At 44.1% G+C, this 14,323-nt stretch overlaps 1 protein-coding gene across 7 annotated transcripts in view; it reads left to right on the plus strand.

Moving 5' to 3' along the window:
- Window positions 1-11,825, plus strand: part of YEATS2 (YEATS domain containing 2) — a 47,377-nt gene extending 35,552 nt beyond the window's left edge. For 5 of the 7 annotated variants that reach the window (XM_071565983.1, XM_071565987.1, XM_071565985.1 and 2 more), the window contains 7 exons: window positions 687-760; window positions 1,754-1,833; window positions 2,749-2,950; window positions 4,219-4,445; window positions 5,589-5,663; window positions 7,041-7,114; window positions 8,188-11,825. In XM_071565983.1, the coding sequence (XP_071422084.1) occupies window positions 687-760; window positions 1,754-1,833; window positions 2,749-2,950; window positions 4,219-4,445; window positions 5,589-5,663; window positions 7,041-7,114; window positions 8,188-8,296 (841 nt within the window). In that variant the 3' untranslated portion in view covers window positions 8,297-11,825. The remainder of the gene's footprint in view (window positions 1-686; window positions 761-1,753; window positions 1,834-2,748; window positions 2,951-4,218; window positions 4,446-5,588; window positions 5,664-7,040; window positions 7,115-8,187) is intronic. The other 2 variants (XR_011698718.1, XM_071565984.1) reach the window with 2 other exon arrangements.
- The last annotated feature ends 2,498 nt before the right edge of the window (window positions 11,826-14,323 follow it).

The following is a 14,323-nucleotide window of genomic DNA, read 5'->3' on the forward strand; positions in this document are numbered from 1 at the left end:
TCCAGTGCCTTGTTTGTGATGCTCTTCCAAGTACTTGTTAGTGATTTTTCACTAGAACTCAAGTCTGCAGCATTTTCTCTGCATATTTCTTGCAGTATGTGGGATGTTTCTTCTGCTCTTGATTCCTCCAGTGGTTGATGTTCCCGTCTCCATGTTTTGAGAAGTTTTCTTATCCTGACATATCCCTGCAGTCATTACCCTGATGGAGAGTATGTGTAGGAGACAGGAGTAGATCTTAAATCACTACACACTGGAAATTATCTTAATTATAAAATAGCTGTAGGAAAATACAGCTCCTAACAGTTAAACAGAGTGTGGTTAAGTAAATTCCCATAACACAAAGTGTCCCGTGCAGTATCCCGTGTTCCTGCTGGGACAGCCTGCACTAGTAGGTGCATCTTATCCCTCAAAGTAGTATTGCAGCTTGCACTTGATGCAGGGGTGTCTTCCTGGACTGTCTTCAGTTTCTTCAGCTTGAAAATGTAGCTTCAGGTGTGGACACTTCAGCAAGAGGAAGGCTATTTGAAATGCCTTCTTGGGATTGGGGCATAACCGTCGAACCTCACACTGCTATTTGTAATGCCTTGGGGCTAAAGACTTTAAACCATGCGGTGATTTTTGAAACCTTTTGCAGCTGATTCATTGCTTCCAACATTCTTCATTGTGATTCATTTTATCCCTTGCAGCATAGAGTATTTGGAGAACGTCCAGCAGCTTTTAACAGCAATAGTGAAGAAGGTTCCATTAATTGCTGAAAAAAGTAAGCACTAAATGAAAATACTATCCTTCCTATTTTCAGTGTACCCACAGAATGCCTTGCATACTCTGTAGCCACAGAAGTTATTAAAAAGTGGAGCAAAATGAAGCCATTCTCCTAGGGAGCTTACTCCAGGGGTTATTCTAAAGGTACTTAGAACTAGGTTCTTCCAGTAAAGCCAAATACATTGTAATCAGCTGTTAATAACTTCCATATGTTTTTCGGTTAGAAATAGATTCTATGTCTTCATGTAATGGCTGCAAGTAGGTCTTCTTTTCCCTGGTTTGTCCTTAATGGATGGGCTTTTTTTTTTTTCCCCCCATTTAATACCAGGGTTTCAGAGCTCTTTCAAGTACAATAGAATAGCTCAGCACCGGAATGTATTTGTTATTGGGGGCTTTGGCTTTTTTTTAAAACAAAAGGTGGTAATTTGCAGAGAAATGTTTTAATCTTATATGGTGCTTTATTATTTCATACTTCTTGCTCATGTACATTACTGAAAATGTATCAGCTTTCTCTGGTAACTAATGCACTTTGATCTAGTGGTCCTGGAGGCTGAGTAGGGCAGACCCTTTCAAGCACAGGCAGCAGAGTGAAAGGCACAGTAAAGCTTTTATTACATAGAGCTCTCATGCTTTTCCCAGGAAACCTTTTCACTGTTGTTTTATTTTTATGTTGTAATTTGTTTGGGGGAAAAAGAGTTTTCCAAAGGAAGAGATTTTGATTAGTAGAACAGACTTAGAGGTTACATCATAACAGTTTTTGGGTGGAAAACCAGCCCACAGCCACAGGTGTTTTTGTATGTGACCAAGGAGAATACTGGTTTTGCATCCAAAAACCAGTGTCAGTCTCTTGGAGACAGCACAGCATTTGTAAGAATTAGTTACAGTCATTGAGCTATGAGCATGAAACACATTTCCTTCTTCATCTCTGCTAAATAACATTAAAACCATCTTACTAAAAACTTAATTGAGTTCTTGACTTTGTGTTTTTTAGGTGACGATGTAAGCTCTTTTTGTGCCAGTTCAGTGGAACAGTATTACAGCTGGAATATTGGGAAGAGAAGGGCAGCTGAGGTAATCCTCTCCTGTGTTTCAGTCATTAGGAATTTAGGAATACAAGAAGGATTTCTGAATTATGGAACCTACCTTGTTTGCAGATTTGTTTTCTGAATCAGTCTGTTACTCTTAAGTGGCATCATTCCGTACTGCAAGATGCACTGATTTGTGTCCAGGTAGTGATCCAGTTTATTGTTCAGAGGCTTTCCCAAGCAGAAGAGATTCTGAAGGTCATTTTTTGGGTTATTCAAAATAAGATGGTTTTGAAGCATTTTAAAACTCAAAATTTTTGCAAACTGTCCTGTTGACACTTTATCCTCAGCACTCCTCTGTGGCGTATTGCAGTCATGAGAAATTTATACAACTTTGTTTATTTTTTTATGGGATTGTGTCTGCTTTCTTTAGGAGGGAAATTGAGGGATCTGCCACAGGCAGTGCTAGTGCTGAAGTAGATTGTCAGTTTGCCAAAGAGAAATATTTCAGTTAACCTGGACCTTTGTGTATTGTGGTTGTTATGTTCCCCCCTATTTCTTTATAACTTTGCCATCTTGTGTAGTTTCATGAGGAAGATGTTAACACTTTAGATGATTGAAGAGTTGCCACTTTAGATGATTGAAGAGTTTAACCAGATTTTAAGAAGTGTATTTTGTTCTAGTAGATTTCTTGCACTGTTCCATCTTAGGTGTTACTTGGGAGATGAGACATTTCAAGTCAAGACAGATTTGTCTAAGCCCCTGTAAATGCATGTCCCTTTTCTTGAGACTTACTTTGGATGATAAAGTAAAGCCTAAATGACCTGTCAGAAGTCATTCTGGCTTCTGAGAAAATCATGTTCCTTTTCTTTTCCTTGCAACCTGGTTTATTGTTCTGGGCTGTAGGCTAATGGTAAATGTTTTAGCCAGTGTGATGAGCTTTCCCTTTGGTTTGTCACAGTGGCAACGAGCGATGACAGTGAGAAAGATCCTACAAGAAATCATAGAGAAGCATCCCAGGTTTCACAGTATTACCCCCCTGAAAACAAAGCACGTGGTGCACTGGTGCCGGTGCCACGGCTACACTCCACCCGACCCCGAGACCCTGCGGAACGATGAGGACTCCATTGAAGATGTGCTGACACAGATAGACAGTGAGCCAGGTGAGTATGGAGGGACAGGAAGCTCCTTTGTGCCAAAGACACTGTTCATTAAACACCTTGAGACAGTGTGTTTGTGCACATCTGTGCTGCTGCCTCAGGAGAAGGGGATTTCTCGCTTTGTCCTTAACTCAGTTCACTCTGGAATAATAAAAGTTGGGGATTGTAAGGACAGGCCTACAAAGAAGACTGTCCCTTGTCTCTATCAGTTGTGATGTTTTTCTGGGGTCTTTCTTGGGTTTTATTGTGCTTTGGGACCCTTGGAGACCCAGTGTAGATAAATCTCATGAAAGATGATTCTTGCACCACAAATGTAATCTTTTATGAGGGGATACAGAAAGTAAGCATAGGGAATAATGGCAATGCCCTTGGGTAAGCTTAGCCTCTCTTGAGACTTACTGTGCAAACAGTATGAATGAGTTCAGGTACAAATAAAACAAACCTGGCAGTGACAGTGTGGAGCTCAGTGTACCTCCAAAAGTGAGGCGAGTTGGCTCGTGTGAAGCTTCACACTTTGTATTACAGCTGCTGCATTACTCCTCTTGGCATAGCTCTGGGATCCCACAGTTCATTTTAGTATGTATTAAACGGACATCTTTCATTTCATCCATTCTTCACAGTTTAGCTCTCTTGTTTCACCTTCAGATAATCCCTTTCCCAAAGCCAAATGTTTTTCCATTCTGATCACTCAGGGATTTAAGGTATGGTATTGATTATACTTTGTGAAGTCTGGCCCTGCATTGCAGTCGTTGAAGATGGAAAGGAAGCCTATATCCATCTTTTCATGTTTTTATCTAAATCACTAAATTTGTGGTTGTCTTTGAACCAAAGAATCTGTCTTCTGATTTATTCTTAAAAAGCATGATAAGACTTGTCACAATGTAAAAGATGATTTAGTGCTACATAGTACCTGCATAATGAAAATTCCACTTCTCTAAGCAAGCTGAGCATCAGACTGGTTTGCCAGTTGCCAAAAAGCTTAAAAAGCTTCTGTGAGAATTTTTGGGAGACTGATGTTAGCCTGGTTTTGTTTGAAATGCAGCCTTCTTGATTGGTGTAGGAGCAGATGAAGGAGAGGACCATGAGTGTCATAAAGATATAATTAGAAGGCTTTCAATGACTGTTTGCATTTCTGTTCATCGTTGTGTCTGGTAGGAAGCACAAAAATAACTTGCAATTACCTTAATTTCTTAACATATTTTGAGTGTGCATCTGTTTATAAACAGCTTTTCATAACCTATCATGTGTTTAATTGATTGCTTCTTTTTCAGAATGCCCTTCGTCTTACAGCAGTGGAGAGGAGCTGTGCCGAAAACTGGAGGAACTGCAGCAGTATCTGAAACAAGAACCAGAACACGAAGAGGAAGTAGATATCCTCAACTTTAATGAGCCATTAAAAATAAACATTAAGAAAGAACAGGAGGAGAAGCAAGAAGAGGTGAAGTTCTACATGGCTTCCTTGCCTGCATCAGAGTTTGTGAGGGACACTGCTGAAAAGGTAATAAGTGACTCATAAAGCTAATTGGAGCTGTTGTTAAGCTAGCTGTGGTCTTGCATTTATTTAGTTACCTTCTTTCATTTCTGGATTTTTGATGACAGCTTTGAGAAATGCCCAGGAAAAATCAGACCTGACTCATGGCACTGCCGGCAGGAGAAAGGGAAGTGTGCCAGCTTCAAGCTCATTTCAGAGTGGCTGTGTTGCAAGGCTTAGTACAGAAAAATCATCTTGGAAGGCTAAAAGCAAGGATAAATGAGGGATGAGGAGCACTAGCAATGAATTTTTCCTGTCCCATCATGTGAAAGATTTGGACTTGTTGCTTGAACCAGTGCTGTTCAATAGCACCTCCTGAGAAGGGATTGCAGTAAAGATCAGGCCTCAGCCAACTTCTCTACTGCTTGGATTTCTTCCTCCTATTCAAATCAGGGCAAAACCAAGGGAGAGAAAGGTGTTTTGTCACAGCAGCAGGGAGGAGAGAGGGGAGACTGACTTGCCTTGTAGGAGAGAGTGCTTGCCATTGTGCCAGCTAAGATGGGAGCAGCAGGAGGGGTTTGCATGGAGCAGTTGTGGGAGAAAGGATCTGTCTCCACCTCAAACGCTGACATCAAGGGACAGAGCTTTGGCTCTGCAGTGTATCTGGACTCTTGCTACATAGGTGACAAAGGCATGGGCACAGTGAGAGTGGGACTGAGGGAAAAGACACTCTTTGATGTGGCACTTTTATACCAGGAGTGCTGTTTAAAGTGGTTTCAGTTGCCATAGTTGTGTGCAGGGAAGATGATGAGTAGATGGATTCAGTATATGTACAGTTTTAAAATGGAGCTTCTTTTCTCAATCCAAATATATGCAATGCAGCCTGGGGGTTTTTGTGAACTTTCTGAAACAAAAATTAAAACTGCTTTTGTTTCTTCTGACTTTTAGAGGCATTTCTTCAGGTTGTGCTAATTTTCTGAAGATTTTTATTAAATGAAGCCTGAGATTATACTGCTTGAAAATTCTGCAGTGTCTACTTGCTGTTTTTTTAACTACCCTTCATAATAGTTTTTTTCCCTGATAATCTCATCTAATCTGTAGTACAACTGTAGTACAACTTGAGTTCTGTTATTTGATGCACTAATTTTTTTCCTCTCTCATATTTTATAGATAGGGATTTCTTTTCAGCCTGCTGAGGTACAAAAGAATGTTTATGCATCAGTAATAGAAGATATGATTTTAAAGGTAAGAAGTTACTTCACAGTAAGGATTTATATGTAGTTGTATTAACTCAGTAATTAGAAACAAAGATGGAATATCTTTGTTAATATGCATTTATCAAATTAGGAGATCAGAGTCTGTCTTTCTGCACATATAGAGAGGTATATATCTGCCCAAAATGAGTCATACACTTTGATGAGTGTTTCCAGCTTTCTAACTCATTTGTTGGCTTGGGCACAGAATAGTGATTTGCATGTTCTCACTACCACTAAGATACTGACCCATTCTGTAATTTTGAAAGTACCCCTTACTTTGTTCTTCCTTTTGTAACTGAGAGTGAATCTGCCAGAGCTGTGTAAGACTTGATTATTTTATACAAAGTTAGCTATTTTTCCCTAAATATCTTTCAGGTGATTTGCTCCTGTTGGGAGACTGCTGAATTCCTATAGACAGTAATAATTCTCCTTTGTGTAAGAAACCATAATCACTTTTGGAAAAACACATAAATGGTTTTGTACCAAAGCTTTGAACAGCATGGAGCTGGAGTTCTTGGGTTTGGACTGAAGGCTAACACAGTTTATGTGTAGCAGGACTCTGCTATATTTCATGCCAAAGATGACTTTTGGGGTTATTTATACAGACTGCTGGTTATCAGATGAGTTTTACAAAAGCTAATTGATTCCATCTGGCATATGCACTCGTGCCCATGCTGTGCTCCCTGTTACTCACCATAGATGAACTCTGGTACAGATACATCCATTTGTAGACACAGATTGTAGCCATCAGGTTGCTCCGTTACAATTGTACAGTTATGCCAATTTTCCTGACTGAATATCCCAGAAATCTCTGCTCTGGTTTTGATACAGCACAGAAAGCCAAGAGCCTTAATTAGCTCTCGACTGAACCTTGGTTAAGCCAAGTGTTGGGAATACACTGCTGGTGTCTTGCTGCTCAGGCTGGGAGGTTTCTGAGGCAGTATCTTGACCACAGGGAGTGGCTGACAAGCACGTATCAGCTCCCAGAGGAACATCCACAGTCTGCCATGCGCAAAACCAGCTCTGGTGTGTGAGAGGAAGGGCCCTGAAATACTCTTTGAAGCACAGGCTCTGGAACATTGGACATTGAACATTGCTGTGCACGTACTGCTCTGCAGGTCCAGAGAAAACCCAGGCTGGACAGTTACAGTCTGAGCTCTGTGTGTCTATTGGTCTCTTTCTTTCTGTTAGGTATACTCACATCTTAAGTAATAAGTCACTTGGGCATCTTGAACTGCCCTCTGCTGATCGATTGAGGATTGAAGTGAGCCAAAATTTCTGCTGCTCTTATACTGATACTTGACCAAATACCAAGTTCCTTTGCTGTTTTTGTGATGTTGTCTCCCAATGTTGTCTCTTGTCTCAGGCCACCGAACAGCTCATGAGTGATATCCTGCGGCAGGCGCTGGCTGTGGCGTACCAGACCACTCCTCACAACAGGTACAGCACCTTTATTCCCCTGGGGCCACTTACACCAGCACTAAGGGCCTGAATGGCTTGAGGCATTTAGTCAGACTGCGTGTGGCTCCCACCATGAAAGTGAGGGAATTTATCGATTATATTGTGGGAAGATCCAAGCCTTTTAAGGGGGTGTGTCATCTCCTTAGCTCCGTAGTGGCAAAAGATGGAAACATAAATGTTAAAGACTGAGGCAGGATTCCTGGTGTTGCCAGGCTCAAAGGCAGGTAACCTGTTTCTGCAGAACCCCATTGGAAGGACCTGCTCACTCTTGTCCATCTCAGGTTACTGCGTAGACAACTTGGTCATGGCCTGCCAGAACTGGAACAACCTAAACAATTTCTGTATTTTACTGAGATACGCTTTTCTGGCTCATATACTGAGTGATTTTTATGGAATCATAGAATGGTTTGGGTTGGAAGGGACATTAAAGAGCATCTTGTTCCAACCCCTGCCATTGGCAGGGACACTTTCCACTAAACCAGGTTGCTCTGGCCTTGAGCACTTCTAGGGATGGGACATCCACAACTTTCTCCAGGCAATCTGTTCAGTGCCTCATCCACCTCACAGTAAAGAATTGTTTTCTAGTATCTTATGATTAGGCCACATTTTGATTTCTGTTCAGGAGCATGATTTGGGATAGCTTGAAATTGATTAAAGAAAATAACACTATGAGAAAATGCTTAATTTAAGTATTCACTTGTATGCAATATATAAATATTTGCATAATATGTATAAAACAAATGTGTATGTGTTACATATAGAAATACACACACAATGTCTGTGCTATAGAAGATCAAGAATTAATATTTCAGCACTTAATATTCCTGTCCCAGTGCCTAAGAAGTTTCCCCCAGTCTTGAGAGTGGCTTTTTTTGTGCTGTGACATTTTAATGCTTTTCCTGTGTTACTCTTAACACCTCCTCTCATACTTTTTTTTCAATCAATGTTTTTATTTTTCTCCCCCTTTTTCGTAAATTTATTAACTTGCTGCTTTATGGACACATGTTTTTTTCTTATGTATTATAATAGCATCTTTGATGCATTCCCTGCAGGACTCCAAGAGAGATCACAGTGATGAATATTCACAAAGCCATCTGTAATATTCCCTTTCTTGACTTCCTCACAAACAAACATATGAAGATACTAAATGAGGAACAATGAAATAGAGCAGAGAAGATGCTACAGGAAAGGTGGATTTATGACTGAAGTTGGGTTGACAAATCCAGTATTTCTATAGGACATTTATATACATTTATAACATTGGGCTACTAGATTGTTACCTCCAATTAAAGATGCACCTTAATGCAACAAAATGATGCTCTGTTCCAAATCAAGTTGTTAAATGTCAGTGTTTACTTGGTAAGTGTACGTTCAGTGGCTGACCAAACATTGTCAGTTTGCATTGAGTTGCTAGCTGTGAGAGACTGCACAGACCTGGTCCCTCTGAGACAGCTCTGTTGATGAGATTGAACTGGTTTTTAAGAGAAGAAATTGTGCTTTTTGATGCAGTCTACATAGCAGTTGGTTTCCCCATGCAGTGGGCAGGGCACTTGCTTTGGCACTCGGAGTGTGAGAAAAGTCAAAGGGAGCTTTTAAAGGTGGGATATTTAAGTAGTTGGTTGGGTTACGTTTGGATGTGAGGGAGCAGAAAGCTGATGGCTGCAACAAAATCTGCCAGTCCTGCCTGAGCATGGTGTATGTGACTGAGAACACAGCTGGCTAGGCTGATCAGTAGCTTACTCAGCTAAGTGTCACCTGACCAAAGTCCTTGCCTCTATAGAGGAGGTGTCAGATGCCACCTTTCTTAGTCACCTCAGAAAGGGCAGAGTGGCACATCCTCAGTGAAGATGAGCAAACCATGGTCAGGCCTGATAAGATTTGACTGACCACTTGTCCTGTATGGGAAGGGAGAGGAACAAGGACAACATTCAGTGTTTGTGGGCATGGACTGGCTGAAACACTTTGCTTGTCCAGTGAGTGCCTCTCCAGGCTGTCAGAATGTTTGGAGTGTGCTGGAGGGCAGGTGACTAGCTGTGTTGTACAAGTTAATATTTTGGGTGTTCCCCAATGATCAGCTTAGACTGTGAAGTGCTGTGGGAGCAGCACTGCTTTGGCTTAAGTTTTGTTCAACACAGAGAGGCCTGATAGGATCAAAAAATCAGAGATTTGCTGCTTGTGGGGAGATCCTCTGATGTCTTGACTGCAGGAAGAAGTTCTACTACTAACCCCAGCACTTACCTGTCTCAGGAACATCACTGGTGAGGGAGACATGTCTGCAGCCTGGCTACCAACACCTCGCTGAAGAAGGCTTCGCTGGCAACATCCTGGCCACCCCACATCCACCACCCTTTGTCCTGCCCCATGGGGGCTTGCTGGTAGTGTGAATAAGCCAATGTGAAGCTGGTGGGACTCCTGTGGGACTGTCATGCTTTCAGCGTGCTTGTTTTGTGTGGCAGTGTTGTCATGTGGGTGGAGCATGGGTCAAAGAGCCAGAACCTCCAATGTGCTGATCTCAGCTGAGTCTCTGATCTGCTGCATGGCCTTTGATTTATTCACTCTGTGCCTCAGTTTCCCCATCTCAGCATGGGGAGCAGGATACCTACCTCACAGGGGTGTACTGAGGCCTCGCTCTTGTTGGTGCCGTGCTTTGACAATACAAAGCCTTTTATAAACATTAAGCTACAGTTATCTTTCCTGGCCTGGGGTAGGAACAGCAATCTTCAAAATGTTATCTTTTGGTGCTTTTTTTTTGGCTGGAAGAGGTGATGGTAACTCCAGTAGTGTGTATGGACTGTGAAAAACGGTTCAGAGGGTGATTTCAGGCCTTGAAGGAGAGTAGCATAGGTTTGATGCAGTTGTTAAACTGAAGAAAGCACTGTGTACCTCAGATGAGGTGCTGCCTGTTTTCCCCTTAAATGAAACTGGGGTCTGCAGGAAAGGCCCTTTCAGTTCATCACAGCTAACAGGGAGCTGCAGTTCTCTTTGCTATAAGAGTAGCAGAACCTGACCCTTGAATCCAGGAAATGGGACCAATGGATGAATTCCAAACAGCATTCAGAGAAGGACTTAAATGCCCCCTGGGAAGGACATTACAGATGCTCTGGATTCAAAGGCTAATCCTGGCTTGTTGGGGTGAGCTGAGTGCAGGATTGCCTGCGAAAGGAAAGGGCACAGCTTAGCCCTGACATTCGCTTATCAGCGGAGGTCAGTGTGACGGAGTCAAGCAGCGGTGATTATGCTTCAGCTCCGTTTTGAGTTGAGAGACCCAGGTATCTGGGGAACTGCAGGCCCCATGCTTTGTAGGCTGTAGTGAATTCCAAATCTGCTCTGCTTTCAGGCACCCCTGTACACAGCTTTTATGAAAGAGAAGGGCATTTTCAAGATCTCTGTCACTCATGACAGCCTGCAAGTTGTGTGGGAACAGCCTTTTGGCCAAGCTCAGTTGTGGTGTGATCTGCAATGACTTGAGTACTGTGTGCAGTTTTGGGCAGAACAATATAAAGAAGTCATTAAGCTATTAGTGTGAGTCCAACGAAGGCCATGAGAATGGTGAAGGATCCAGAGGGTAAGCCATATGAGGAGCAGCTGAGGTAATTTGGTTTATTCAGGACCTCAGCCTGGAAGAGACTTAAGGGCAGACCTCACTGCAATCTTCAGCATCCTCATGAGGAAAGCAGAGGGGCAGGTACTGATCTCTTCACGCTTGTGACCAGTGACTGGACTCAAGGAAATGGCATGAAGCTGAGTCAAGGGAGGATTAAGCTGGATATCAGGAAAAGGTTCTTCACCCAAAGGGTGTTTGGGCACTGAGCAGGCTCCCCAGGGCAGTGGTCACAGCAGCCTGACGGAGTTCAAGGAGTGTTTGGACAACGCCCTTAGACACATGGTGTGACTCTTGGGGTGTCCTGTGTAGGGCAGGAGTTGGACTTGATGATTCTGATGGGTCCCTTCCAACTCAGCATATTCAGTGATTGTATGACACATGCATTTCCAGCCCCTGACCCTTGTGGGCTTAGTTTCTGGACTTGTGATATACCCAGAGCAACTTTTGAGGGTGCAGGAGCTTGTGTTTGGGCATCTGTTTGCAAATTGTGGTTTCCTTGCCTGTGTCCTGCTTTTCTGTGAGGAATGGAATTTCAGAATGAGTCCTGAACCTGGCCCTGAAGCTGGCAGGTAACAACCCCTCGTTCTTAATGGAGTTCTTGCAAAGGAGATCTATTGCTACATTTCTGAGCAACCACAAGTTTTTCTCCATGAGATGCATATGAATAGTATATAAAGTTTGCTGAAGGAAAATAAATTGTTAAAAGCAGATAGGGAATGACACATTTGTTTAGTTCTTCAGATGTAGGAAACATTTGAAACAAGTTCTTTGCATTTTGAATAGTGGTGGGAGAAAAATTTGTTGTGAGAAGTTCCTGTGGGAGTTGCTTGGAGATGAGGTATAGGTTGTGGAATTTCACACACCTGTTCAGGTGTTTGTGGAATGCTACAGGTGATATGGTGTGATGAAATGTTAATGGTGTATTTTTCTGGCTTTTGGAAGAGTCTACATACAAGTTAAAGATCTCTTTACAACTATTGCCCCTATTTGTAATGCTGAGTGTTTAAATCCTTCATGTTATCTGTATTATACTGTATAATTGTGTAAGATACGTATGTTTACAATAAATTCTTTTATTAGCTGTCACTCAAAGTTTCTCCAAATCCACGGATATTTTTGTGCTGTGCGAATTCAGAATGTCCTGGTTAGTTCTGGATAAAAATTAGTAGTTGTGGAATTGAACTGAAAGAAAAGATAATTTTTTCCCTTTTCTAGTTCTTTTGAAAAGCTCCTGGTTTTGGAGGTTGGGGGAAGGGAAGCCAGGAGCTGAACTCCAGTCTTTCATCCCCCAGAGCAACCTGTTTAAGCAGCAAGACGTTGGTTTGTGTGGAAGATTGAAAAGCAAGGTGGGTTGAGGTTGGCCAGCTGCCAGACACCCACCCAACTGCTCTCACTCTCTTGCAGCAGAATGGTAGAGAAAATAAGATGAAAAAAGATAATTTACCATAGAATCATTTAGTTTGGAAAACACCTCTGAGACCATTGAGTCCAACAGTTAACCCAGCCCTTCCTTGTTCATCACTAAACCTTGTGCCCAAGTGCCACATCTGCACATCTTTTAAATCCCTCCAGGGGTGGGGACTCCACCACTGCTCTGGTCAGATCAAGGCAGTCTCTGGAGATCAAAACAGGGACATCACGTTCCAGTTACTGCCACAGGCAAAACAGACTCAACTTGGGCAGCATTAGTTGAACTGATTGCCAAATAGAGCTGGATGGTGAGAAACAAAAATAAGAAAAAACAATTAAAAATGTTTCCCCACACAATTCCAATTTTACTCAAATTGGCTTCTTCAGTCCTTTGCTCCTGGCTGCTGCCTCCTCCATCCCTCAGGCACCGGGTCCAGCCTGCCCCTTTGAGAGGGGTTCGGCTGCCCGAGGGCAGCAGGGACAGGCTGTGTCCAGCACAGGGGAGCCCTCACAGAGACCCCCCCTCTGCCTCGCTCCCCTCACAGAGACACCCCTCTGCCTCGCTCCCCTCACAGAGACCCCGCCTCTGCCTCGCTCCCCTCACAGAGACCCCGCCTCTGCCTCGCTCCCCTCACAGAGACCCCGCCTCTGCCTCGCTCCCCTCACAGAGACCCCGCCTCTGCCTCGCTCCCCTCACAGAGACCCCGCCTCTGCCTCGCTCCCCTCACAGAGACCCCGCCTCTGCCTCGCTCCCCTCACAGAGACCCCCCCCTCTGCCTCGCTCCCCTCACAGAGACCCCCCCCTCTGCCTCGCTCCCCTCACAGAGACCCCCCCCCTCTGCCTCGCTCCCCTCACAGAGACCCCCCCCTCTGCCTCGCTCCCCTCACAGAGACCCCCCCTCTGCCTCGCTCCCCTCACAGAGACCCCCCCTCTGCCTCGCTCCCCTCACAGAGACACCCCCCCTCTGCCTCGCTCCCCTCACAGAGACACCCCCCCCCCCCCCAGCTCTGCCCTCCCCTACAGAGACCCACTGAACCACCCCTTCCCCTCACAAAGACCCTCCCACTGCCCTCCCCTCACAGACACCCCCTGCCCTCTCTGGACACCCAACCTGACAGGGACAGGAACCATAAAAAGTAAGCAAAGCAAACTCCCATGTTCTCCCCTGCTGTGGGGAGGGCAGTGGGTGTCTGTGAGCAGACTAATATGCCATTGCCTTTTGAAAATGTGGCACAACTTGTTTGTGCTAAATCCCACAGAAGTGCCTCTGAGCTAGCACAGGTGGCTGAGGGAGGCTGGCTGTGCCCTTGGCACTGCCCTCAGTGCCTCCCTCCCTGCCCTCACACAGGTGAGCACATCCCGGGATGTGGGGACAGGCACACTGTGCCCACATGGCGATGGACCACCTGCTGCAGGAAATAAGCTGTCTGCACACAGAGCTGGCACAGGCACAGGTGGTGTCTGGGTCCTGAGGTGGTCTGGGTGACACCAAAGCCTGTGCCACCATGAACAAGGGATTGTCCACACCTGTGCCATCTCTGTCCTGGAAACAAACACAGCCTCCCTGGGATATGTGGCACCAGCAATCCATCTGTGGCAAACCATATTGGTCCATTACCACAGTGGCCAAGGTAGAGGCAATTGGTGTATGAGTAGGTTTGTACCTGATTGTTCACCCTTAAAAAAATTAGTGCAATACAGAGAGAAATGTGCTGTTCATGAAAGCAGGCACATCAGTAACTTGCTGCTTGTGAACCTTTCAACGAGAACTGTTTTGAGCAGTAGAGTATTTCACACACCAAAGCTTCATCTGAGCATGTGGCAGTGAAGATATTCACAGCTGCCTGGCACAAATCTCACCCTCAGCATCCCAACAGGCAAGGTGTCAGGAGGATTAAACAAAACAAGCAGGTTCAGTGTCACCTTAGAGGTAGTAAATTATAAAGCTTCAGGTGTAAAACTTTCCTTTTAAAGGACAATTTTTTATGTGTCAAATAACCCTTGTTTGCAGTGTGATTCACAGTTGGAAAGCCTTGAGGGACTTGGACATGGGCCCAGAGCAATTGGGAAGACAAATACTAGCGTGAGAACAGCGTTGAAAGCAGTCCTGGCACAGTGACTCCCTGGAGCCTGCAAAGCACATGTAGATTTGCTTTCTTCAGAGGAACTTAGT

This window comes from Pithys albifrons, chromosome 11 (assembly GCF_047495875.1).
Source record: "Pithys albifrons albifrons isolate INPA30051 chromosome 11, PitAlb_v1, whole genome shotgun sequence".
NCBI classification, from domain to species: domain Eukaryota; kingdom Metazoa; phylum Chordata; class Aves; order Passeriformes; family Thamnophilidae; genus Pithys; species Pithys albifrons.